General features: G+C 54.7%; 2 protein-coding genes across 2 annotated transcripts in view; one reads left to right on the top strand and one right to left on the bottom strand.

The window, feature by feature from the left end:
- Positions 1–1,239: 1,239 nt before the first annotated feature.
- MLC1 (modulator of VRAC current 1) lies at positions 1,240–19,841 on the bottom strand. Its single transcript, XM_061205376.1, has 12 exons — positions 19,689–19,841; positions 18,172–18,261; positions 16,758–16,811; positions 16,414–16,515; positions 11,067–11,165; positions 10,831–10,833; positions 10,626–10,697; positions 9,671–9,787; positions 7,667–7,723; positions 6,891–7,013; positions 2,809–2,961; positions 1,240–1,314 (listed from the first exon to the last, which is right to left on the bottom strand). Exons 1-12 carry the CDS (start codon positions 19,692–19,694, stop codon positions 1,240–1,242), a joined length of 951 nt encoding a protein of 316 aa, XP_061061359.1. The 5' UTR covers positions 19,695–19,841.
- A 4,490-nt stretch (positions 19,842–24,331) lies between these two features.
- MOV10L1 (Mov10 like RNA helicase 1) overlaps positions 24,332–26,464 on the top strand; it is a 44,382-nt gene continuing 42,249 nt past the window's right edge. The window contains exons 1-2 of the mRNA XM_061204903.1: positions 24,332–24,428; positions 26,010–26,194. Coding sequence (XP_061060886.1) covers positions 24,332–24,428; positions 26,010–26,194 — 282 coding nt within the window. The remainder of the gene's footprint in view (positions 24,429–26,009; positions 26,195–26,464) is intronic.

Here is a 26,464-nt window from a genome sequence, read left to right as displayed (position 1 = left end):
AAACTATATCACACAAAAATGTAAATTGACAGAGACAGGACTATATACTTTTAAAACCCCATTTGTGTGGATTTTTCAAGCTCTCTCTGAAATAAGAAAGTGCAGCCTGTGTTAACTCCCCAGGCACCTCATTCCAGCTCTAAGGCTCAGACTTTCTGGACCCCCAGGAGACATCAGCATCACCTGCCCTGTCCCCATGGCTCCCGTCCAGGCTGGGGAGCTGCAGGAAGGGGAGGTGGCCCCGTGGGCTGCGGCTGGGTGGGGTCTGCTCGTGTGCAGGTGAGAGCCACCTTGCTGACCCCGTGCTTGTTTGGGGACCTGACCAAGGCATTTGTCTTCCTGGCCCACCCGGGACACGGAGGCCACCGAGACGTGGAGATGTGAGCTGTCAGTTTTCAGAGCCTTGGACAATGGCCCCACCCCAGAGAACACTGAGCTGCCACAGTGGACGGGGTCGACCCCAGCATCGTTGACAGAGGGCTCAGGATGGTTGCAGGCTGACCGCTGCTGAGCTGGGTCTCCACTAGCCGTTAGGACACCCGTACATGGACCAGGGCCACTGAACGGGGGCCCTTCCAGAAAGAGTGGGTTTAAATATGGAGAGAGCAGAAATGCAGGCAGGTGGGTTTCACGTGGGGAAAGCTGCGCATTGGGGGTGGGGGCTGCCCTGCACCCCCGGCTCTGGGGGAGGTAGCTCCACGGGCTCTCGAGACAGGGCGGAAGCAGCTCTGCCCTCGTCAAGGAATCCATGCTCACTCAGCGGGCTGGGCCCCCAAGAAGAGAAGAGCCGAAATGGGTGAGATCCACGCACGGCTTAGCACGGTGTGTGTGCTGGCTGCGGACAGTAGGTGCTCAACAAAAGCAGGGCAGGGAGGCCGGGCGAGGTTCGGAGGAGCAGACACCGGCAGCCGGTCACTGGTTGGACCGGGAACCCGGAGACCCGTGGTTGCCCAAATATCAGTGCCTGGAGAATTCAGCTCTAGCGTGGGCCCCTCCCTCACCTGGGGGCCCCGTGCCACTGCTCCTGCGGTTAGACCACCTTGGGAGCACTGAACTGATTCCAACCCCCGCAGTCAGCGCAAAATAGTCAACGTTTGCCTATTTCAAAATTAAACTACGGTAAGAAATGAAAACACCTTGCAGCCCAGCCTGCCCTACGAAAGGGGAAGGGCGAGCTGGAAGGTCGCGGCTCAGGGACAACTAGCGTCTGTGCGTTAAGTTAACGAGCTGGGTCCGCAGTCACTGGGCCATTTGCACCATGACGGCTCTCCACGCTTTCTCCTTGTCAAACTCCTTCAGGGGGCTTCTGGCCACCTGTGACTGAGACAGGCAAAGAGTTATTTGTCCCGGGCCACCCAGGCGGCAGGAAGCAGGAAGGAGGCTCAGTTCCCTCTCACTACTCTGCTGTCCCAGAGCCCCGGCACCTCCGGCCACGACCCAGAGCACATGTCCTCCACAGGGGCGGGGCCTGGGCTGCGGGGTGGGCTCTGGATGGGGGGTGGGAGGCTGCCGTGAGTGGGCATCCTCCCAACAGCCGGGGAGCCGGGGGCTCGGGTGGAACCTGCCCCTGCCTCGTGAGGCCTCTTCCTGTGGGTCTGCATCCCAGCACCTGGCAGAGCAGCGTCTGCATTCAGTAGGTGCTCAGTTAATACTGCTGACTGCGGAATGATACACACCAGGGTGCAGGGGTAAGTCCCTCCAAGCTCTTCCTGGGGGCAGAGGCTGGACACGCCACAGAGAAGGGGTCTTGACCTGGCCCCGGAGGCTGTGAAGGCATCTCCAGGGCATGACACCAGGGGAGGGAGGACGCCTGAGGCAGCGGTCACCAAACAGGGAGGACAGCTGCCCGGCCGAGCCCCCAGAGCTGGCAGTTCTGGAACGTGGGCGGAGGATTCATCGGCCTGACGCCGCACCTTGGCGTCCTGACACAGAACCAGGGGGGCCTCACGTGGGACCCAGGGACAAAGCCAACCCTGCCGGGGACTGACCACACCCGGGTAAAAACGACAACCAAATGACGCCATATGAGAAGTGCAACGGAGGGAGAGGTGGAGCGTGCAGGGTGGCTGAGGAAGGGCCAACGGCCGGACTGCGTCCCCCAGGGAGGGCGGGAGCAGCCTCGTGGGGCGACAGGGTGACGGAGGCAGGAGGCTGGCCGCGCTGGACGTGTTGCAGGAGAGCAGGAGAGCAGGACGTGAGACGGGGTGGGCCCGGGTGGTGGCTGGGCGGGAGGAGTGCCCGGTCCCCCCGGGGTGGCCCTGGAGGGCCCTGCAGCAGCCTCGCTGGTACCCGGAGCATCGTGCCCCTGGAGGACAGCGGGCAGCTCACGGGGAGGAGCCTGTCAGCTGTGGGGGACAAGAGGCAGGGCCTGGGGAAAGTGCAGCGGCCTTGAGCCCGGCCGAGGGGCTGGCGTGCCCCTCAGAGCCCGCCGGCCAGGGGTCGCCGACGCCACGTCTGTAGTGGGCACCCTGACGAGCCGCAGGAGGGAAAGCTCTGTGATCCATGCAGATGTTTGCCAAGTTCTCTTCTACGTTTGTGAGAGTAGAACTGGAAGCATTCAGTCCATAACACCTTTCCAGAAATGGATTTGCGTTTGCCTGGCTGGCTTAAAAAGCGTATAACGTATCGTACCTTTCCAAGATTTTTCTGGGGTGTTTTAAAAAATACGAAGCGACCCAACAGGTCTGGAAAGAAGTCAGCGCAGGTGGGCGTCGCTTTGCCCAGGGCCCTGGGAAGACAGCCCCACTGGGACGGGACGGGACGGGACGGGACGGGACGGGGAGCCACGCTCGCTCGGAGGCCACTCACCTCTCCGGCCGGGCGTCCCTGCGGGCCGGTCCGTGCGGCGTCCCAGGACGCGCCCGCCTTGAAGCGCACGCACTGGATGACCGTGGCCGTGTTGAGGCCCGCCTGCAGCAGCAGCTCCAGCAGCAGCAGCAGCAGGAGTGCGTCGTAGGACGGCTGGGGGTGGAGACAGGCGGTGGGCAGCCCAGCGCCCCTCCTCCCGGCTCTCGGCCGCCCCCAGGCCCCCACCGCCTGGGCCCGCCGCCCAGGGAGGCCACGCGCGGGCTTCCCAGGCCGTGGCCCCGAAGCACAGACCGTGAGCCCCGCAGCAGCCTGTGTGGAGCGGTTTCAGGCTCTCGCTCCCCTGTGCCCTATTATGTCACCAGCCTGAGCAGCAACATTCTGTCTCAGTGAGAGAGAGGTGAGGAAATCACTTCTGCTCTGGGTTTAACGGAGGGACGCAAAGATGACCCGCAGGCAGCCAAGCGCTGTGATGGTGCCGCTGCCCGGGTCAAGTCGTGCAGGCCTCCCAACAACCACTCGGGTCCACAGCGGAGCCACTGAAACCACCCGTGGCCCCGCCGAGGGTGCCCAGATGGGGCGGAGGTCTGCTGTGGAGGCCCCGAGCCGGACGAGAGAGAGGGGCGGGGTCCGGGGCGGCGGGACAGATCAGTCTCGAGGCTGGAGGGTCCGGCACTGGCTGCTGGGGAGGAGGAGTCTGACCGGGAGTAGAGGGAGCGGGGTGGTGCGGGGGGCGCCTCGGGAAACGGCCCTCCACCAGCACAGAGGAAGCCCCAGTGGCCGCAAAGACATCCACAAAGCACTGGCCCCTCCCCACACTGCAGGGGTGTCCTTCCAGCCTCAGAAATACAAAACAAAAAGACTCAACACCTCTCAAGTTTATGTGCACATTTAACCATGAGTCCAGTTTTTAAAAAAATTCAACATTGGGCTATCTAGAGCCAGGCAGGGTGATTCTAAAACTCATATAGGGACTTCCCTGGTGGTGCAGTGGTTAAGAATCCGCCTGCCAACGCAGGGGACACAGGTTCGAGCCCTGATCCGGGAAGATCCCACATGCCGCGGAGCAACTAAGCCCAGGCACCACAACTACTGAGCCCGCGCTCTACAGCCTGCGAGCCACAACTACTGAGCCCACGTGCCGCAACTATTGAAGCTCTGCGTGCCTAGAGCCCGTGCTCCACAACAAGAGAAGCCGCCGCAATGAGAAGCCCGCGCACCACAATGAAGAGTAGCCCCCGCTCACCGCAACTAGAGAAAGCCCACGTGCAGCAGCGAGGACCCAACGCAGCCATAAATAAATAAATAAACAAACAAACAAACGTTCCTATAGAAGAACTAGCAGGCGACAGAAGTGAGTCAGCCCTGAAACGCAGGGCAGCCGGCCGCGAGGCATCGAGCAGGCCAGGTGGCGATGCCCGGTGCAAACCTCTGGGTTGCACCTAGTGGCACAGACCGGCCGAGGGAGGGACAGTCAGGGCAGAAAGAGACGCAAGCAGACCAAAGCTCAGTGCGTGATAAAGGCAGAGTCTCAGACGACTGAGGAAAAGGTGGGCTTTTTAATAAACAGTGTTTGAACCACGAGCCATTTGAGAAAAGTCCGATGGGGCCCAGTCCTTGTGCTGCACTCCAGGCTAAACTCCAGCGGAAACACATGTACGAGCCTTTCTAATTGTGACTTAAAATCTAGAAGCAATAAAGGAAAATATTCACAAATTTAACTATGTAAAAACAACAACGACAACAAAGCTTCCACATGACAAAAATCACAACAAGCAGAGTGAAAACTGCTGCCAAGCTGAGGCTGCTTTTGCATCTTCTGCGTCTGACGGAGCGCTGGGCTCCCTGTGTCAGCAGCGTTCTCAAAGCCCACTGGAAAATGGTCAAGAGACACGGACGGAGGTTGCTGGAGAAGTGCACACCGTAGACACAGTAAGAGGTCACCCGTTTCCAGAGAGATGCACGTAACAGCCCCACCCAAGGCTCTGTCTCTCACCTGTGTTACAAAGCCCAGTGTGTCAACCCTCCCCGGCTACGGAGAAGCAGGTGCTCTCATACCGTAGGTGGGAGGGAACACGGGAGCCCCCAGGAGAAATTAAGTTTAAAAAAAAAAAAAAGGTAAGGTGTAGAAGCGTGATTAGAGTGACCTGTTTTGTAGGAAAGAAGGAAAATAATACTATGCACGGTTGCCTGTAGAAGGAATCGGGGAAGCCGTGGATGGGGCCACAACTCCTCTGAGGTTGCCTTTCGGATGATTTGACTCTAACCATGTGAAAGTTTTATATATTCAAAAATACTATTAAGAGGGAAAAAAAGCATCAGAGCCTAAAACTGAATACAAAGAGAAACCATTAAACTTGACTGTGTAGCAGGACCCCTCACAGAAGGGGGATTCCTTCACGGAGCACATGACCGTACCTCCGAGTCCGTACAGGGAGCCCTCCCTCACCCAGCAGGGGCGCTGCTGCTAGAAAATGGGTCCTGTAGTTGTGAACACGTGTGAGTTGTCAGGCAAAATTAAGCAGTAACTATATTCAATGTTACCAGGATTTTTGGACTAAGAGAAAAATGATGCAAATAAAAAATAACAGAGGTTAAGGGGAAAAAACCCCTAGAATGTAAAATTTGAATTGGAAATAGCAAGATACGTTAGGGATCTTTAAGTAGACACATATTTCTCAGCTCTGTCCACTGACAGGGCTCAGGCGTAATGATGCCCCCACAGGAATGGGTACACGGCTCCCCTCCAGGGGCGAGGGCGAGACAGGGCAGGACCAGGACCAGGTGAGCCCGGGCCATCTCAAGCGTCTGATGGGAGAGGATGATGTGCTGGCATCTGGGAGCCCAGGGCTGGGTCACCCTGAGCGTCAGGGAACAAAGGATGCAGCGCTCTGCTGACAATGACAAGCACACGTCCTCCGTGGGGTTCTCGGGCAGGCGCAGGTGTGAGCGCCCCGGCCTCCCCTGTGGCCCAGGCAGCGAGCAGCCCTCAGTGCTGCCCACAGGCGCTTCCGTCCTGCGAGGGATCGCCTGCCTTCCGAGAGGCACCCTGGCAGCCGCTGCAAGCCGGCCAGGCTGGCAACACCAGTGCTCCTGGACTCGCTCCCGCTGCCGCCACTGCAAACAGATCCACAGGTGGGACCATCTCCCGGACAACTGGCCTGGACTCCAAAAGGTCAGTGTCCTGGGGGAGAAGTGGGAAGTGTCCCGGATCCAAAGAGACCGGAGCGCAAGGGGTGACCCTCATAGCTCTGAGAACCTCAGCCCACGAAGCATCTTCTCGGGATGGTCTGAGGGGACAATGTGCTGTCACCTAGTACGTCAGCCACCTCAGGTGTGCAGGAGACTGTCCTTACTGTTGAGATGCCAGAGCATCTAAGGGCGAGGGGTCACCTCAAACCTCTGCCACTCGCTTTCAGATGCTTCTGGAAAACGATGGCCGTGTGTGTGCTCCACCCACCCGTCAGCATAAACACGTGCACGGACACACACGTAAGCCACCAGGGAATCTCAGTGTTCACTGCATTAACCTTTCAACTCCTCTGTATGTTTGAAATTTCTCATGATAAACATTTGGGGGCAAACACTGTCTACACTGGAAACGCCGCGGGGCGTCTGAAGACTTACCTCGCCTGGAGCCCGAGCCTGCGGGGAGGACGCTGGACCCCCGAGAAGCCCCCTTAGCGGGGAGGCTCTCACTCCCCTCAGTTTACCCAGGAACCAATGGGGTCTCTCATGAAACTGGACAAACGGTGACTCTTAAACGCAAGTGGATGGGAACAGGGCCGAGAAAATGTAAGGCGCCTGTGAAGAGGGGTGTCTGGGGGGCTGCTCGGGGCAGAGCAGCCCAGAGGAGAAGAACAGAAGCAGCGGAGCGGTCCCGGGCGGAACGGGCACCGGAGGACGGTGCACAGACGCGTCACTGTCCGCGGAGAAAAGCCAGTTAGCAGAACCGGCTCCGTGCACGTCAGGCGTGTGCAAAGCCAGCTCCGGCCATCTGCCCCGACGTGGGCAGCGAGCGGCTCAGCGCTGCTCAGCGGCATCGTGTTTCTATAGAGTTTAAAATAAAATAAAAGAACACCCACCTTGAAGGCTGGCGGGTAATCTTTAAAGACATCCATGATTCTCATCACGCTGAAGGACAGGTACCCCGAGGCCGTGAACAGCAGCGGGGCCGCGAGGCTGCAGATGGCTATCAGCACCTCCACCTGGTGGGAAGCAGACAAGAGTGGGAGGTCGGGGTCTGGGAGCCACTGCCCGGACAGAGGGTGCAGCCTGGCAACCACACAGCGGGAGTTATGAGTTGACGTGTGTCTGCGTCCAGCGTGGGGCACCTGCTGAGTCTCTGTGCTCGGTTTGCCCGTTAATTCAAAGCTCACCACGTGTCCCGCAAGTTTTCTCAACTTATGCGCAATTCGCTCTGTTGATAAAATAGCACTTAGGAATTGATGGCCTCCTCCCAGTGCCCTCCGACCTGCTCCTGTGACCTCCCAAGGCCCTCCCGCCTCGGAGAGCGATGCCTGGACCAGCTCAGAGGCCACGCAGGCCCAGGTGTCGGCTGAGCTCAGCACCAGCTCGGACGCTCACGCCGCAGGGCCTTTGGGCCGGTTTAGCGACTGTCACTGTCCGACATCCACAGCCGGACAGGACGCCGCCTCTGCTGAGTCCCAGGAATCTCTCCCGACTCTTATGCCAAATGGGCCCTTTCTGCTTACTTCCACAGACAGCCCAGCCCTCGGACAGTCGCAAGGCCCCCCTCAAGCCCGCAGCCTGCAGACACCCCTCAGATGCTCGCCCCCCACCCCGCCCAGCCCGGCAGATCGCTCCGCGGGTGCCTGAAACCCTGCCGGGCTTCACCTACCAGAGATCTGCTGGGACACTCTGCTGTCACGTGACTGGCAATGGCACTTGGAAAACACTAAGAGAAAAGGAAAAAGAAAGGCTTCAGAGATGAGAGCCCAACAAGTCAGATCCCAAACATGTGCCCTCCCATTCTGATTTGGGCCATCCTGGTCTCCAGGAGAGCCGGGGATCCGTGAAAGAGAGTCTAGAACCCTGGAACCCTCACACCTGCTCTCTCAGATGTGGCACCCGCCCCTAAATACTTGTGTGCATGTCTCCTACTCCGTCTCGATTCAGCACCGCACCGGGGAAATGTAACACAGACTCAACAGCTTTGTCCAAGGCAGGGTCTGTGTTCGGACTTGCAATTATCCCGATGATGTCCTGGTCCAGCTGGGTCTGTTCCCAGCTCAGGACCCAATGGATGATCACGCTTCGTGTTTCTTGTCAGTTCACTGGCCTCCTTGATGGGGAGGCCTCAGCTGACCCTCAGCGGTGCCACCTTCACGATGCCGCATTTCTGGAGGGAGCACCAGCTGGCCGCTGGCGGGCTCGGTTGGGCTATCAGACTCAGGGCCCCCGGAGACACCGTGCCCCTGCCCACCATGTTTGACCGCTGGGGGCTCCTCCATTGGACCAGCACTCCTGTCCCTTTGTAATCAATAAATGCCTTTTCCCACTTATTTTAAGGAGCTTGATTTAGTTCTACACGATTCGGGCAGAGGGAAGCTCAGGGGGGCACAAGGCTTCCTCGAGGTTGCTGAGTGCTGGGCCCAGCCCCCTGCCATCCACCTGCCCCCCGCTGGGGGTCCAGGCGCCCAGCACCCTCCGCCGCCCCAGCCCAGCACAGCCTGCTGGGCCCAAGTGTGTCCGGGCCCCAGTTACCCATCCACACTCCCACAAAGGAAAAGGAAATGCCCAGGCCCTTGGTGTGGGAGCACAAAGCACAGGAGCCTGGGGTTTGGGGGCATCACGTGACACGTGGAAACTCGGGTGTGCAGGGGCCCATCGCAGCTGCTCCAAGCGGATGTGTGGCCCACACCCAGCCGGGAGCACAGCCAAGGGGGGCCGAAGCCTGGGGGCCGTGTGTTCCCCGGGCCGCATTTCAGCCAAACGCTAAACAACATTAAATTACGTAAGTCAACTCAGACTTACTTATAAAAGGATGAAAGGCCCATGTTTAAAACAGTGACCGTGTAGTCAGTAAGCACTTACCAAGCACCAGGTGCGGTGCTAGGCATTGACGGTAGTCGTATTCAATGTAAAATAATATAAATGTATTACATTTTAAAACGTATTATAAAACAATATGAATGTTATATGTTATAAAATAATAAAACAAGTACTTTTCAGGGAAACTAATACAAAAAATATAAAATACTAATAGCAGCTACCGCGTCCCCGGTGCCGCAGTGGTTAAGAATCCACCTGCCAATGCAGGGGACACGGGTTCGAGCCCTGGTCCGGGAAGATCCTACATGCCGTGGAGCAGCTAAGCCCGTGCGCCACAACTACTGAGCCTGCGCTCTAGAACCCACGAGCCACAACTACTGAAGCCCGCGCTTAGAGCCTGTGCTCCGCAACAAGAGAAGCCACCACAATGAGAAGCACGTGCACCGCAATGAAAGAGTAGCCCCTGCTCGCCGCAACTAGAGAAAGCCCGTGTGCAGCAACACAGCCAAAAATAAATAAATAAATTTATATTAAAAAAATAATAGCTAATCTGAGAGAGTAAATAGTATCATAATTACAGAAATACATCTGTATGAGGTGCTGGTATCCTCAAGCCAGTTTTAAAATAATAATAATAATAATAATACCAGCTAACATCCTGACTCATTTAATCCTTGGCTCCCAAATCGCCCTGGTCTGGGGCCCACGAGGACCTGGGAAGCATCTTGCTCGGCCCACCAGCGCCCACTCCCCACCCCCGCCCCTCCTCCCTCCGCTTTCCTGCCTGACTGCCCCAAAACCGAGCTCAAAGGTCGGCCACACTGACGAGGGCCACCCAGGGTGTACTCACGGCCACTAAGATCCAAAAGAACGTCACCGAAAGGTGCGGGCCTGAGATGGCGTCATCCACGTTCAGAGCGATGACCCCTCCAAGGATGGCGGAGACACCGGCGATCACCTCGATGACCTGGGGGCAGAGAGTGTCACCCAGGGGAACGGGCAGGCTCCCTGGGGTCCCTGGAAGGGGGCGGGGGTGCAGAGGGTCCTGTGAGTTCAGGGCAGAGCATCAGGGCGCCCCGTGCTGAGATGCTGAGGATAACCTCCAAGGGGATATGGAAAACGTATATTTCCAACCCAAATTTGTGGGAAAGGGAAGGAAGAAGCTCCTGTCAATTCAAAGGAAGGTGGGAAAAGGCATAGAAAATAGGAAACAAAAAGATGGAGAAATAAATATGAAAGTGTCAGGAATTGCGCTCTGAGTGAACCAGCTCGGTTCAAACAGCACCAACACTCTGTACAGAAACTGCCCAAATGTAAGGACAGAAAGAAGTGGAAGAAGAGGGAAAGATACACTGGGAAGATATTAACCAAGAGATACTGATGTAGTTAACCATATATGTTCTATGGCAAAAGCCATTACTAAAGAGAGTTGCTCGTAATGATTTAAAAAAAAAAAAAAAGGAAAGAAGGAAGGAAGGAATTCTAAACTTTCGTGTACCTAAAAACCCAGGCTCCAAAACTCTATGGTGAAAAGCTACAGAATTACAAAGACAAATCGATAATGCCCACAGATTGGGAGGTTTTTAACAGATCTTTCAGTAATAGAACAAGTAGACTAAAAAATTTTGGAGAGGACATAAACGAGTGAAAACACAATTAACATATAATTTATGGACACACTGAGAGTAAAAGGGGGTGTACTGTCAACCAGGACAGTTCGTGTACCAGGGACACGCCTACACCATATTTATCAAGTACTCCCCCCACAATGAAATAAAATAAGGAAAAAGAAAAGCTTTTCTTACGGAATAGGATTTCAGGACCCGAGCAGGAAATGTCACTTCATACAGAATGTTGGTGCTCTCGGAGACGGAGCCCTGAAAAGAAACAAAACCACGTCACAGGGGTGGCCGTCCGTCCAGGCCATCGCTCGGGCGATGGTCTGAAACGTGAGCATCTGGAAGACGCTCCTGGATCTTCAGGCTTCAGCGCAAAAGCTCAAACACGGACCTTCTCGTGGCATGTGAAAATGTGTTTGATCGCTGAAGTCCTAGTTTACAAGGTGATACTTTAGGCGGACTTGGTCTCTGCGTGTAACACTACTGGGGGGTGGGGGTGGTGTTACTTGATCAGGATCAGGCTACGGAGGAGGTGGTGCCGCATCCCCAGGTTTGCCTCCCTGGGGCCGTTGGCCCCTCGCTCCGCAGCCAGGTCTGCGGTGCAGCCGTGCCTCAGGCTGGACCGACCTTCTGCCTGCAGTGAGCCTCGCTGGACCGCGCAGAGATGATCACCGTGGCCGCCATGAAAAGCTCCAGCAGAAGCAGTAGAATCAGATTGAAATTGATCTGCCAAGGAGAACACATGCGTCTGTAAAACCGGCGTCTCCACTTTCATCCCGTAAACGGGGACAATCCCACGAAGGGGCTTAGATGCCTCCTCAAAGTCTCGGCAACTTTTCTGTCCAAAGCCAGACGCCAGGCACGCAAACCACCTCTGACTCACGTATATCTTTTTGTTGGTCGGTTGGTGGGTTTTTGATTTTAAATTATTGTTGGCTCAAGGGCTGGATTTGGCCCTCGGGTGGTAGTCTGCCCTGATCTCAGCCTTCCTTGGTGGTGTGTCTCTCCTGGGTATTTACTCTAAAGGGATGAAAACTTACGTTCACACCAAAACCTGCCCACGTTTATAGCAGCTCTGTGCGTAAGTGTCCCAAAGAGAAAACACCAGGGGGTTGGGGGTTACGGAGCTGTTGCATGTCCTGACTGTTGGCAGTTACAGAAATCCATGCCTGTGTTTAAATCCACAGGACAGTACACCAACAAAGTTGATTTAACTGTGTGATATAAAACCAACCAATCGGGAATTCCCTGGCAGTCCAGCGGTTAGGACTCGGCGCTTTCACTGCCGTGGCCAGGTTCAATCCTTGGTCGGGAAACTAAGATCCCGTGCAGCGCGGCCAAAAAAATAATAAAATAAAATAAAACCAACCAATCGAGAGCCTCTATGGGCCTCTCCCGCCACCTGTCCCAATCACCTGGGCAGCCCCTCCGCCCTGAGCCCACCGAGATTATTCACGCTGGCCGGTGCTGCGCCTGCTCACCCTGCCTCGCATCTCTCCCTGCGGAAACCCAGTGAAGGCTCCTGCCCACGTGTCCCCCTCCCTGCCTCCTGACCGGCCCTGGGACCCCCTCCTCTTGGGACCTGTGATAAACTGTCTTTGCAGTGGCGGTCGTCTCCTGATCTCTTGGCCTCACTATACCCTCAATGATGATTTTTTAAAATTCTACATTTAAAAACAAATGCAACTAATAAGTTGGATCTACAGAACTGTACATGCAAAATAAAATATAGAATTTTCATTCTTTTGTAGCATTTGTGTAACACTAACAAAAATTGACCATCTATTAGGCCACAAAACAAACCCTGGTAAATTCTGAACAATCAATACATTATAGGTTGTACATTCTGACCCTAATGTAGTGATATTAGAAACCAATAATAAATGGGTGACTTTTTAAGATAATCCCACATGTCTGTTTCATCAGGGTTCTAGGCAGAGACTGACAACCAGAAATACAAAGTGAGGTTAACAGAGCAAAGCCAGTTCTTCGAAAAGACTAATAAGAGATACAATAGAGATATAAATTATATTTCAGAATGAAAAGGAGAAATAACTATATTTGGCTTGAATTAAAAATAGAATAGTGAGCAAGATTATGAACGACTATAAACTAATAATTTGGAAAACCTGCATGATATGGATAAACTTTTGATAAAAATATAAAACCCAAAATTTGACACAAGAAGAGACAGAAAACTTTAACAATAATAATGAAAGACCTCCCCTCACCAACAGCCCTGGATGGAGACGATTTTACAGGTGAGTTCTACCAAACTTTCTAGAAGCAGTGACTTCTTATCATATCAAGGTTTTGCAAAAAACAAAAAAGAGATAAGAGCTACCTCGTTCATTTTATGAGACCAGTATAACCCTGGTTCTAAAACCAGACAAAGGGGCCTTCCCTGGTGGCACAGTGGTTAAGAATCCACCTGCCAATGCAGGGGACACGGGTTCGATCCCTGGTCCGGGAAGATCCCACATGCCACGGAGCAACTAAGCCCGTGCGGCACAACTACTGAGCCTGCACTCTAAAGCCCACAAGCCACAACTACTGAAGCCCGTGCACCTAGAGCCCGTGCTCCACAACAAGAGAAGCCACTGCAATGAGAAGCCCGCGAGTAGCAACAACGACCCAAAGCAGCCAAAAATAAATTAAAAAAAAAAACAAAAAGCTTATTGGAAACTCTTTAGATACAACCTATTTAAAATCAGGAATAAGACAGAGAGGCCCACGGTAGCAGAAGTCCTGGCCAAAGCGATAGAGAAAAAGGAACAAGAGGGTTAGACTGAACAGGAGCATTTAAACTGTCGTTATTTGCAGACGATAGAGTGACCTACATAGAGAAACCAACATAACCTACAGAAAACTCGGAGGATACGGGTCCAGCAAAGCTTCCAGGCACAAAGTCCACTTATAAAAATCCATTTTTAAAAACCGGTACAATATGAATAGGGTCTAAGTTAACAAGTGCCAATGTCAGTTTCCTGATTTGACCACGTAAGATGCTCTCATTGGGGAAAACTGGATGAAGGATACACAGGAATGCTCTGTACTATTTGTGCAAATTCTTTCCAGTCTCAAATATTTCAAAATAAAGAAAAAATGAAAATCAGTAGCCTCTCTCTGCACTAGCAATAAGCCATCTGAAAATATAATTTAATAAATAAGACACCGTTCATACTAGCAACACATCTGTGAATCATCTAGGGATTATCTAACCAAGAATACACGGAACTTTCCAACCCTAATAAAGGACAGAGATGATGTGAGTAAGTAGAGAGACAGTCCATGCTCTCAGTGGGATGACTCCACACAATAAAGATGTCAATTCTCACAAGATTACTCTGTAAACGTCAAGTAATCGCAATAGAATCCCAGCTGTATTTTTTGAGGAACTCAATGAACTTATCCTGAAATATATTTGAAATAAGAGCTGTCAGCTTTGAAGAAGGAAGACAACTGGAGTCACAAAGCCACAATAAAAAGCGTGGTGTCAAGCAGCTCGCGGGGAAACTTGACACACGGTGTGACAGCAAGTGCTGCGGCTCACAGGAAGAGACCCCTGATTTAGAACAAGCCAAGGACGGGAAGGAAGCCCAAGAGGGCAAACACCCAGGAAGAGGGGCTCAAAAGTACTAGTGATCAGAGAGTGTGACCTGAGGTAACAGCAAGCCACAGCACCATCATCAGACGGGAAAACGGGGGCTGTTGGGGACGCCAAGTGCAGGAAAGGCTATGGGACCTGGCAGCCTCCCGCTGGTGGTGAGGGTGTGTCCTGGGCTTAGCTGAATCCAGGTGGACTCACGCCCCTCCCTGGCCTACGAGGACCCCGAAGATATGTGCCCACGTCGGCCCAGTTGTGGAAGGGGAGCGTCGGAGACCGTGGAGCTGGATCCTTCCCTAAAGAAAGCGGTGCCCACGGCGGACATGCTGCAGCCAAGGCAGGGACGGCGGGTGGGAAAGAGGGAGCAGGGACCCTACAGCGAAGCCCCGCGTGGCTGTCCCCAGGGCGGAGGTTCAAGTCCAGAGCCCGGCTCAACAGGGAGACAGGGGAGGGGAGCAGCCCCTTTCCTGAGCGGCCTCACGCTGCAGAGTTTCCTGTTTCACCATTTGTGACCTTGTGTTTGGACACCGGTGGTCCTGACATCGTGGTCCTGGGGTCTTTCCATGTGTTTAGGTGTCCAAGCTTCGTGTCCTCCACGCGGCCTGGCTGGACCTTCGAGGTGGCAGGAGCCTGAGGGTCTGGTTAACGGCGGGCTTTGGTGCTGGGGCCTGGGTTGGGGGACGATGCAGGTCCAGCCCCAGGGGAGGCCATCCAGTAGGAGGAGGCTGTGAGCACGAAGCTTCACGCATCTTTCACAATTTCTTCATCCGTTTTGTGCACTTGGGGGGCACCATCCTAGTAATGGATGTTGGATTATCTGTTTTGGTTTGGGGTTTTTGCCACGATCCACAGCGCTGCTAGGAACACACCGCCTGGTCACATGTGTGCGTGTCTCTCCAGGGTTTGTGCCATGGGGCTTCCCAGTGTATGTACTTCTTCAGAAAGGACCTGCAAATTCCGGACTTTTCCATAGAGCCTGCAGCAGCGCGTAGGAGTTGCCGGACGTGAGGGAACCACCCTGGGCTCCTGCCTGTCCCGATGCTGGAAACGGCATCTCCTGTGGCTTTCATTGACCTCCTCTGATTACTAGTGTGGCTCCTCCGAGCTGCGCCTTGGCGCTGTGGTTTCCTGCTGGTGAGCGCCCGGCGCAGTCCCTGCTGCCCTTGACTTTCTCCCAAGGCTCCTCATGTACCCTGGGACCGGCCGGCCACTCCAAGAGAACGTGTCCCCTTCCGTACAGACTGTGCTCCTTGTGTCTGCGGGAGACTGGCCGCGGCTTCTTGGTGGGCGGGCCGGGGGCAGGGCCCCCCCAGGTTGGTCACTGCTGTGCTCCGGGCTGGGGCTGCGGCCGTGCACGTGGGGCGGCCTGGGCCGACTGGTCCGGGGCGGCTCTCCTGTCCTGCTGGGACGGCTGTGGGGTGCGGGTGAGTCCCCAAACATGTTCTTCAAGGGGGCTCCACCCCGGCCCTTGGTCACCACCTAAACCTGCTGGGTCCTGCCTGCAGGCACACTTGCTCTGGACCCATGGGACAGGCGCCCACTTCCGCGTAGGGTTTCTTTGGTAAAGAAGCATCGTAATTCTCAGCGAGGCTTTATGATTTTCTACAAAAGAGTCTCCAGACCTCTTGTTAGGTTTATTCCCGGGCACTTTATAAAATGATATCTGTAATTAAATAACATTTTCCAAAATCTCTGTTTCTGGCACAAACAATTGTTTTACATTGATTTTCACATCCAGCAACTTTGCTACGTGGGCTTAATAATCCAAATGTCAAGAAAGCAGAAAATCGTCTCTTCTGCAGAAGATGGCAGCACAGGTGCTCCTTTCAGATCCGCGTGTCTGTCCGTTTTTCATGCCCTAACACGCCTGGCTGAGACGTCCTCGGGCCACCACATCCTTTCCCTGATCTTAAAGAAAACGTGTTGAACACAGAGCAGAGGTATCTCTGATCAGGTCCTGTTTCCTAGAGATTTTTTTTCTGCTGCATTGTAATTTAAATGACAAGACTCTTCCATTTTTCTTAACGGAACATAAAGTAACAGGGCAACTTACGTAGCAGTATCGCAGATCTGATGAAAGATGTTATTACATTACTGTTAATGTTTAAGAACTGTTGTGAAAGAGATACAAAAATCAGTGAATTCGTCCACTGAAATCAGTGAAAGCGTTAAAGACAATTGTTTTCTTCAGAAGCCTAAATGAAATTCTCAAACTCAAGAGCTACGATACACATTTCCGGTGTAACTACCCAGCAGATAGCTCACTAACGCCAGCTCCGAGCCCACAGGCCTCAGCAGACCCAGTGGGACCAGAGCCCTCGGCTCCTGTGACCCCGGGAGGACCCACGTGGCTTTCCAGGGACTCACATCTACTGCTGATGGGTTCAGGACAAGTTTGCATCCAAACCAGATCAAACACGTCGTGGTGACAGCAAACGTGGACACAAACAGTATCTGGAAGTTGGGAATCTGGAAAACAAAACAGGAGGGGTTTCGTTCTCCTTTGTGTGAAAAAAGAAACCAAGTGACATTCAACCACATAGCCGGGCATTAATCACCCATCCCAAGGATAGGGCACCTAGAGTCAGCTGGGGGGATGCCTGCGAGCTCGGGCCCCTCCGCCCTCCTGGGGGCAGAGGGAGGGGGGATGAAGGAAGCCCCACGGAGCGGGTGCAGGGCTGCAGAGGGTGCGGACAGAAGGCTGGACTCACCGCGCTGACGTTTCTCCTCCAGACAGCGAAGCTCACTATGGCTGAGGGGATGCACTGAAAAGAGAGAGCAGGTGAGCGTCCCTGCTGGTCACTCTGTGTCCTGAAAACCCACATGGCCCGAGACATGTCCCCCTCCATCAGACGCAGTGGTCCCTCTCGACGCTGAAGGGTCCTGGGTCTTTCAAAATAATTATTCTGGAAAGAGTTTTAATTGTTCTGATGATGAAAAAGACACCGAAATGAAGACTGTCCTAGCTGGACGCGCTTAGAAGCGGATGTAGCTTCCTGTGGCCCGAGACCAGGCGCGTCTTGGTAAGAATCACACAGAAAGGGGAAACCATCTGCGTGTGAAGGAGCAGAAATGCTCAGGGGCCCCAAAGCCCCTGGGGTCCTTGTCAGAGGTCCCCACTGCGTCCCCGGAGCCGAGGACAAGGGAGAGGGCCAGCCTGGGGTCAGGGCGGGGGGAAGTTGGGGGGCCAGCCTGGGCCCCGTGGGCCGTGCTGGTCTCGCTCTTGCAGCAACGGGACCTCCCCGCCCAGACCCTGCAGTGGGAGCTGGTGGCGGGGGCGGGGGGGGGGGGGGGTGGGCGAGTCCAGCAGGGGTCGGATCGGGGCTGGGCACCGACGGAGGAGCCAGTGGGACCACATGACTGGTCCCCCTAGCCCGTCACCCCTGGGGGTGAAGGACGCAACCGAAGATTTTGCTGGGACATCGGCCTAGGTCAGCGTGGCCCTGGAGCCATCTGAGTCAGAGGTCAGAGGCCCCTGTGACCCCCAACCAGGGCTGCTCCAGTGGTGAACACAAAGGGCCACCTAGGAGGTTCCAGAGAGAAGGGCAGGAAACGGGTCAAATTCTTTCAAGGGGTTTTCTTCTAAGGGAGTGGAGGCTGGGCAACCTGTGGCGGAGGGTACAGGGTAAGGGCAGCTGCATCTGTCTTGTGTTTTCAGACATTTGGGGATGCTGACAGGGCTGGAACAGGAGAGCAGATGGGTGAGAGGGCTCCCCAAACCCCAGGGGATGTGCCCTGTGCTTCAGCTGGCGGGAGTCACTGGTCGTCTCCCCATGAGGACTGGTGGCTCCCCAGGCCTCGGCTCTGAGTCCAGAAGCAGGTACAAGCTTCGGGGAGGGGTGGGGGTGTGGCCCCCAAACCACGGAGGGGCTTCCCTGCCGGCTCATGGGGCAGCCCAGAGCAGCATGCACCTGTGTGTTGGAAATCAAAGTGCCGTTTCTTGCTCTGGAGTCTGTGGTAGACTTGCCTCATTGATCATTTTCAAAAGCAACAGTTGCTATTCCCAGCCAAAGTACAGGAAGAGAGTTTGAATGAGGGGCGAGTGACAGCAACGGGTAAATCTCAGAGCAAAACACCCAGGGGCATAACCTCAAACTTCAGTGCTGACACAGGACTGCTACTCACTGAACCTGCAGCACAGCGTAGGTAATCCATCTCCAAAGGAAACACATTTCCCAGGTAGAGGGAAAACCCCGAGGTCACAAGCAGGCAGCTCTGCAAAACAGCAGCACGAATTCGGGTGACAACACAGTCAGGCCTGAAGGTCAGGAGGCTGAACAACTAGCCCTCTGACTACAACTTAACTCTGTACAACACCGACATCCACGCCTGGATCCCGCCGGACCTCACTCCTCCCTGCAGGACGGCAGCCGCCCACCCTCCCCCAGGGGCAGGTTATGGGCATCAACACTTATTTGGGGGACAGGAGACTTTGTCAAAATTCAAAGCAAGAAACAGCGGCTCCACTCCCCAGAAAACGCCTTCACCCCACATGTGCAATTTCAGGGGCCTCGGGGCCCCCCGGTCCAGGCACAGAGCCGAGCACACAACCCCATCCCGCTCAAGGCACCGGAGATGGAAACTCACTGCACAGGGGGAGGCCACGGGGCCAAGGGCACTGGTGTAAGGTCACTCAGACCCGGGTAGGGGCAGAGGGCCGTGCGCACCCCACAGAATGGGAGCACTGGGGCCCGCGGGCCCGGGGGGCGGGGGAGGCCAAGGCGCACCCCTCAGGGAGAAGAGGGCTGTGGCCGCGGGCTGCTGCGGGCAACAGAGTCCAGGAGCTGGGAATGAGAGGAGGCTGACCGGCCGCCCGCCGCCCACCCCGGGGCTGGAGGGAGGAGCGTCCTCTTCGACCCACATGGTGGGAGTTCCCGTCTCAGTGGCACAGGGTAGCGGCTGGGGGGAGGGCGGGCAGGACCACCGGGGTGCCGCGGGGCTGGCCCGCGGAGCCCGGGGCCCAGGGAGGGGCGAGGCCCCAGCCCGGATCCTGGATCTTGGCCCCCGGCACGCCAACCCCAGAGCTCCCACCCACAGAGAGGCGCGTCCAGTGGCCAGCCCAGGTGACCGCGCCCGCTCGGGCCAAAAGGGCTTCTTCTGTCGTCCAAGTGCTTATCCAAGCATATCGGAAGGGAGACGTCCCGGGACCCCAGGCCAGGTCCCCTCAGGCCTGCCCCCTCCTCCCTGCTGGCCCTGGCCCCTGGCCCCTCCGCCTTCCCTGGCCCCATGGCCCTGGCCTCCTGCCTCAGGACGCCGTCCTGCTGTCCACCCCGCCAGAGGCCCATCCTGTGAGCGTGGCCCCTCTTCCCCATCTCTGCAGACCCCCAGGAGGCGAGGGTCGTGGAGGCTGCCCTGGTACAACACGTGAGCCGGAGGCTTGGCGTGGGCCCTGGGCTGTCCGACCCCTGCCGGGACACAGAGCAGCCACGGCCCAGAGGCCGGCAGGGCCAGCAGGACAGAGCCTCGCCAGCTGAGGAAAATAACTCAAAGAGCACAGCAAATAAGCACGTCAGCACCCACGAGTCTCTCAGAGGCAGAAGTAACCCGGGGCCGCTCTTCCCCGGGCCATCTGGGACCAGCACCCCGGCAGCGGGCCCCGGAGCGGGACGGTGTCTCCGTGGGCCTGGCGCAGAGCTGCTCACCCCCATCAACACGGAGAAGACCCACGTCTTGTGGCTGAAGCACGGGGGCAGCCTGGAAGACAGCTGAAGGTCACTGGGCTTGGTGTCCGGGGCGTAGCTCCCCGCGTCCGGCCGCCCGCGCTCCAGTGGGGGCACCCGGTCGTAGCCCAGCCCCTCCCGGCACTGCTCCTCCCGGGCCATGGCGCTGCCGGGGGGCAAAGGCTGACGTTAGCGGCCGCAGCGCTGCACTCACCACGCCGCCACTTATTGATTTGTGATAAGATTACAAATTTCACTTCTGATCACTCTGAAAAAACTCCCAAAGAAGTGATTTTCAATAAATACTTGTTTTTAAGTTATTTTCAGTAAAAGAGATATCATTTGTATAGAAGTACTGTAAGAAGAAAATAAGCAGTTAATTCCACAAGTGAATAAAATCACTTTCCCAGGAAAACAAACCCGAACAGTCTAGATTCACAGCAGGACTTTAGGCTTTAAGTGCTTCGCCCTACCCCCGCCCCCCTCAATTTCACTTCCACTGGCAGCTTCATTTTTGAGTCCCATGATGTGCTGGCTACTCCAAACTCAGGGTGGTAATCGGACAAGAGATCACAGATGTGCTTCACGCGAGGGTTTCCCGTCTGCACACTTACCTCTGCGGTGCTTCTGGTGTGGGAGCGCCGGTCTCTGGGTGAGGGGCTCCTGTTACCGAGTCACCCTGCCTTGGGCGTCCAGCAAGAACTATTCACAGACGAAACAAAAGCCCGGCAGAACTGCACTTCAGCCAGGCAAGGAGGACCGCATCCTGAATTTCAATGAGGACATGAAGCGAGGGATCCTGGAAGGTTCTTGGTGGTTGTATAACTGCTGGCCCAGAGCTCCGCTCCGTCCTGTGCCAACCCCGCCAGGAGCAGAGGGGCCTCGTCAGGTCCACTGGAGGCAGACAGGTTGCAGGGGCTGGGGTGGGCATCTCGGAAGAAAAGCGCAGAACTGCACCAAGCACAGGATCCTGGCGGGCCGGAGGGCCGGGTACCTGTTTTGGAAACAAACACATTTTTATCCAAAGCCTTATTCTCCATCCTTTCTGGCAGCCGTTTTCCATCCCCTGTGATCACACAAGGAACACCTCCTTCACAAGGTCTCACACACATCTGCGCTCAACGTAGCTGACCTGGCCCTTGAACTGCTCGGGATTCTGACCCGCGGGTTCCTGTGGGCAGCGCCGGGTCCCGCTGTGCCCTTTCTTTCTGCTCACCAAGCAGAGGGGAAGGACGGGAGGGCACTTCGCCCAGAGACACTGGCACCCCACAATTACAGCGCCAGTCTTTGTGCTCACAGGAGCGCTTAAAGGGCTCAAACCAAAGCATTCTGCAAAGCGGGCTCCTCAGACCACAAGCCCACATCAGGCTTGAGCAAAGGCTTCAGTTTCCAATCATGGGATGCTCTGTTGTCTTCGTTTTTCAACCAATCAAGAAGGATTAGAATTAATTTTCACAAACTGTGAAGTCAAGAAGGGATTTTAAATAGATTGAAAAACCTCCCAAACCTCCTTATTAACTGTCTTTTAAAGCAGTAAGTGGAACTAGCAGGAAATGTCCGACCAATGGAACTCTTCACTTCTCTCTTTGTTTGAAGAAAAGCATTAAGCAGGTTTCACCATTTCTGTGCCTTTCCAAAGTTGTTCTCTAAGAAATCAAACAAGCTGCCTTGAATTAGAGATCGTGGGACAAACACCGCCCAAAGCGTCCTGGGAAGAACTTCCTCGTTTCTGGCGGCAACACTAGTTTCTAGAACAAGCCCCGGTCCCTCATACAAACTATGGTTCCTCAAGAGCCTTCCTCTGTCTTCCACTGCCGAGGTCCCGCTCATGCTTCAACATTCACCTCGCCGTTCAGCGAACATCTGCAAAGTGAACAGGGCAGGCCACGGTCCTTCTCACATGGAGTCCACAATCTAATGGGGGGACAGGCGCACACGAGAAGAATAAATGGGTGTGTTCTACGGTGACGTACTTGACTCTCTCTGTGACGGGAAATAAGTCCAGGGAGGGGATGAAGGTGCTACCTGGGGAGTCAAGACAGGCCCCACTGGGAAGGAGGCGAGGCGGGCAGGGAGCAGAGTTGCTGCAGGTGCAAAGGCCCTGAGGTGGCAAGGCTGGAGGATGGTGGGCACGAGGATCACGTGAGGTAAGGTGCAGGTGAGGCCTCCAGGGACGAGGCACCTGTGGACATGGAGACAGGCTTGGCTTTGACTCTGAGATGGACTTGCTCGGAGGCTCTGGGCAGAAGAGTCCAGCTGGGAGGAGCACAGGCTGCGGGGCAGCAGGTGAGAGCAGGTCCTGGTGGGGATGGAGGTAGAGCGGTGGGGGTGGTGAGAAGTGACAGGATTCTCAATAGACTTTCACAAGCCAACCTGATCTGCCGTCCCAGCGACGTGGGGCGAGGAGGGCAGGAGTTTGGGAGACGGGAAGGTTCTCGGCCTGAGCGGTGCAGCTGGAGCTGCCTCACCTGGGATGGAGAAGACAGAGGTCAGGAGTTTCGTTTTGATGATGAGGCTGAGGTGTCTGTTGGACGTCAAGTGGATCTGCTGATGAGGCGGAGTTGAAGAGTCCAGAATCCAGGGGAGGTTTGGGCTGTGGGATGGGAGGGGCAGCCCTGTGACGTGGAAGCTCCCACGCACGTCACCCTGGCTCTGGCACCCTGCAGGAAGCCCGGCCCAGCTCCCAGCCCCCCGTGTTGCACGCTCTTGTTCTGGGACGTCTCTCCCCACCTATCCAATAAATCCCCAGGGTCTTTCCCACTTCCCAGCAATGAGCCCAAGACAGGGACTTAGCAGTGCTTCGTATCATTTAAGGAACGAGTATCTCCCCACCTCTCAGGAAGGGGTTGTAATTACACTGTGCATCTACGGAGAGGCCAGGCCCAGGCTGTCGATCAGACTGAGGGATCTGACCCAGTAAAACAAAAACATGCCCATCAAAGCTAAATTGGACCCCAGCCAACAATACCAGGATACCCATGGTTTCCAACAGCACATGGAACATTTGTGAAGAGACAAGGAGGAAAGCCTCGATACATTTTTTTAAATTAATTCATCCAAGTTTTATTGTCTGACCGTGACAAAATTAAATTAGAAATTATTAACAGAAAAATATCTGGAAAATCCTCAAATATTTAGAAACTAAACAATATACCGCTAAAATAACCCCATGGGTCAAAGAAGAAATCACAAAGGAAATTAGAAACTGAAGGAAAATGAAAATACAACACATCAAATTTTGTACAATGCAGCTGAGTCGGAGCTTACAGAAATTGTATACTTTTAAACACTTATATCAAAAACGAAGAAAGTTCCAAAATTCATTATCTAATTTTCCGCCTTAAAAAGTTAGAAAAGCACAAATCAAAGTAGAAGAAGAAGAAGGAGGTGGAGGAGGAGGAGAGAGGCAGTAGAGGGGGGCAGGGGTGGGGGAAGACGAAGAAGACAAAAACAGGAAATAACGAATAGAGAAAAATCAATGAAACCAAGAGGTGTTTTCTGAAAAGACAAATAAAACTGATAAACCTGTAGCTAGACTGATGAAGACAAACAAGAGGGTGGACATAAATTACCAATATCAGGCATGAAAGATGGTTCATCACAACGGATCACACAGACATAAAAAGGATGGTAAGGAAATACTGTGAACAATTCATGCTAATAATCTGACACCTTGGATGAAATGGACAAATCCCGTAAAAGATGAAATTACCAAAGTTTATGCAATATTGCTCAATACTGGTAACTTAAATAGCCCTTTAACTATTGAATTTATTGAATTTGTTAAAGCAGATGTACAATGTATGTCTGATAGTCCACAAGGCAGGCTGTTCTAGTTAGCGTAGCGTTCAAGCCAAATCAGGTATAAGCCAGAAGGACTTCCCCACACCTCAATATGTGAAAATTTCTTCATCACTCAGGAGCAAAGATGCCACCCTTGACCACACATTACCAAGTTGAATCGATACACAAAAAGGATAATAAACAATGACCAAGTTGAGTTTTCCCAGAAAAGCAGGGGTGGCTTAACATTTGAAAAATCAATCAGTATGATTCACTCTCATTAACACCCTAAAACAGAAAAACAACATGATCACTTCAATAGATACAGAAAAAAGCATTTGAGAAAATTCCACACCCAAGCGCGATAAGAACTCTCAGAAAAATAAGAACAGAGGGAACTTCCTCAACTTGATAAAGAATATCTGCCAAAGCTACACCTAACAGTACAGACCGGTGAACGCTCAGCCTTCCCCCCTCCCCAGATGGAGGGAGGGAGGTCCACCTACGCGAAGCCCCGCCCATCTGCGCGAAGCCCTGCCCACCAGCGCACGCCTTAAGCGCCAGGCATGACGTCACTCCCACACTGCGCACTAACGGTCAGCAACCGCCAACCACCCGCAGCTAACAGGCTTGGCGCGCGCGACACCCCCATTGGCCGAGCTCAACCGGGCGTGGGCGCAGGCGCGGGCGCCACAACCCTGTTGGCCAAGCTCGAGGGCGCGCAGGCGCAGGCTCGGGCGCGGTGACCCCATTGGCTGAGGGCGGCGGGAGCGGCGCGCCGCGTGCGGGCGCCTAGGGCCGCGGAGGGCGTGGCGGCGGGGGCGGAGACGAGCGGTCGGGCCATGCTGCGCCTCGCGGGCAAGCTGGTGGCCTTCTTCTGGAGGAGGGCGGAAGAACCCGAGGAGGAGGCCGGGCCGCCGGGGCCTGAGCTCGCAGAAGGTGCCTCGCGGGAAGGGCCGGTACGCGCGGCCCCCCGAGGCCGCCCAGCCGGACGGTGGACCGTGGACTGTGGACGGGCGCGGGGGTGGGGCGGGGGGCGGCTGGTGACCTGGTGAGAGCCGCTGAGGCTCTCAAAGCCTGGTTCCTGCGCCTGGTGGGGCGGGGCGGGGAGGAGCGTGGTCCGCGCCGGGTCCCAGGGCGTTAGTGTGACGAGATCGGGATTTGAGCGCTTTTGCTTGTTTTCTAACTCGAAGCTGACGCGTGTCTGTCCCGTGATGATCTCTTCTTTGTAGTGTAACTTAAACAGGCCTTCTCACTACGTAATAGCATTTTACGGCTTTTGGGGTCTGTGCCTCCGTGTTTGCGCTTTGTGTTTTCATGCGCCGGGAGCGCCTTGACACGTCGTCGCTGCACGGCTTCCCGTTCTCTCTGTGTCAGTGTCCCTTGCGGTTGTGTGCTTCGACAGCTCTGAAAAGTGTAATCCAGCTGTCTTAAACTGTCGTTTTAGAGTCTCGTGGCATCCTCCTCCTGTTTTCTTGAAATTGTTTTCGAACCCATCTTCCTGAAGTACAAACCGTACTTCTGTTTCTGCCACATCGTCCCTCCCTGCGCCCAGAATTACACAGTTGCTTTTCCCCAAGGCTTTTGGCATTTCCTCCCAATCCCTCTTTCTATCTGAGACTTGAACGCCGGATAGTGATTCTCTAGTTGCCTTCTCTAACCTCTAAAAAGACGAAATTCTCCGCAAGAGAAGCCAGAACATTAGCCGTGGAGTTACTTGTTAAGGCAGCACGCTAAAAGCCATCTCTACCCAGAGTTGTTCATGCCTCTTTAGCTAACTTTGCCACCTGGAGTAAGTCGCTTCGTCCGTCCGCGTGGATCTTGCCTGTAAAATGTGGCCCTTCAACAACAGTCGTAGTTCCAGCCAGGCTTCCGCGGGCTTCCGTGGCTGGGCCGTGCCCACTTGGGTGTCTTCTGTGTCTGAGAAGGAGCAGACTCGGAGCACGGGTTCTGGCCAGGGTCTCTGAGTGGATGAGGGCAGGCCCTGCTCTACGCCAGACTTGCCCCCAGGCCCAGAATGTCTTCCAGCGCCTGGTTTGGTGAAATAACACAGAATCTCGTGACACTGCTGCTGGTGGTGTTGATAACAGCGGTAATAAGGATGCACGGTAGCCACTCCCCTGATGCTGCTGTAACGCTAACAGCAATTTACGGTGCCCCCAACCCATGCCAGCCACTCAGAGGTCTACGCATTGCACGTTTCTGTCACGTAATAACCCTCACACAGCTCTCTCGGACAGAGACTACAACTGTCCCCGTTGTACAAGTGAGGACAGGCACGGGGTGGTTGAAGACCTAGCCCAGGGTTCCACGAATGGCTGGGGAAGAGCTGGGCGTCAGACGCAGGCAGCCTCGCCCCACCGAGCCCCCTCTCTGTGCCCCTGGGAGGAAGCTGGGCAGTCTGCCTCCAAAACCCTGCCTTCTGAGCACCCCAGTGTCCAGGGAGGATGCTCTGGGGGGCTTAACTGTAGTGTGCACTTGATTTGTGGTCAATATAACCTCTCTGTTTACCCATCTTAGGTGACACAGAGTTGAAAACTGTCCAGGGTGTCGTGACAAGGTACTGCAGCGATTATGGCATGATTGATGATTTGATCTACTTCTCCAATGAGGCTTTGACGAGCAAAGTGCTTCTGCATGTTGGACAGGAAGTTATTGCGGTTGTGGAAGAAAATAAGGTGTCGAATGGACTGAAAGCAATCCGGGTAAGGCCTGAGTTCATGAGGAAGCCCCTCTTCACCTTGGGCTTCACGCCGCTGTCCTCCTGTTCAGTTACCTCTCAGAGACAACCTGTAGTTGTATGCCATGGAGAGAAACACTGTTACCACTTCTGTATCCACTCTTCTAGTCTTTTAAAAAAGTATTGTTAAAAATAACTATTATAAAAATAACTATTATTATCCTTTGTTATCCAGTTAGCAAAGATAATTAATGAACTCTACTATTCAGCAACTGTTTCTTTAAAAAGATCGTGT

Source organism: Eubalaena glacialis, chromosome 11 (assembly GCF_028564815.1).
Source record: "Eubalaena glacialis isolate mEubGla1 chromosome 11, mEubGla1.1.hap2.+ XY, whole genome shotgun sequence".
Taxonomy (NCBI): domain Eukaryota; kingdom Metazoa; phylum Chordata; class Mammalia; order Artiodactyla; family Balaenidae; genus Eubalaena; species Eubalaena glacialis.
Note: the sequence above shows the minus strand (reverse complement) of the source record. Positions and strands in the feature narration are given on the sequence as shown.

Bases quoted from the DNA above. Each gene is read 5' to 3' on its own strand.
- MLC1 (XM_061205376.1), bottom strand. The intron at 9,788-10,625 runs GTAAGAAAAGCT...CTCTGCCCCCAG, and splicing joins GGGTCCTGAAATCCTATTCC to GTCATCGAGGTGATCGCCGG. The intron at 2,962-6,890 runs GTGGGTGTTCTT...CTCCACCCCCAG, and splicing joins ATTACCCGCCAGCCTTCAAG to CCGTCCTACGACGCACTCCT.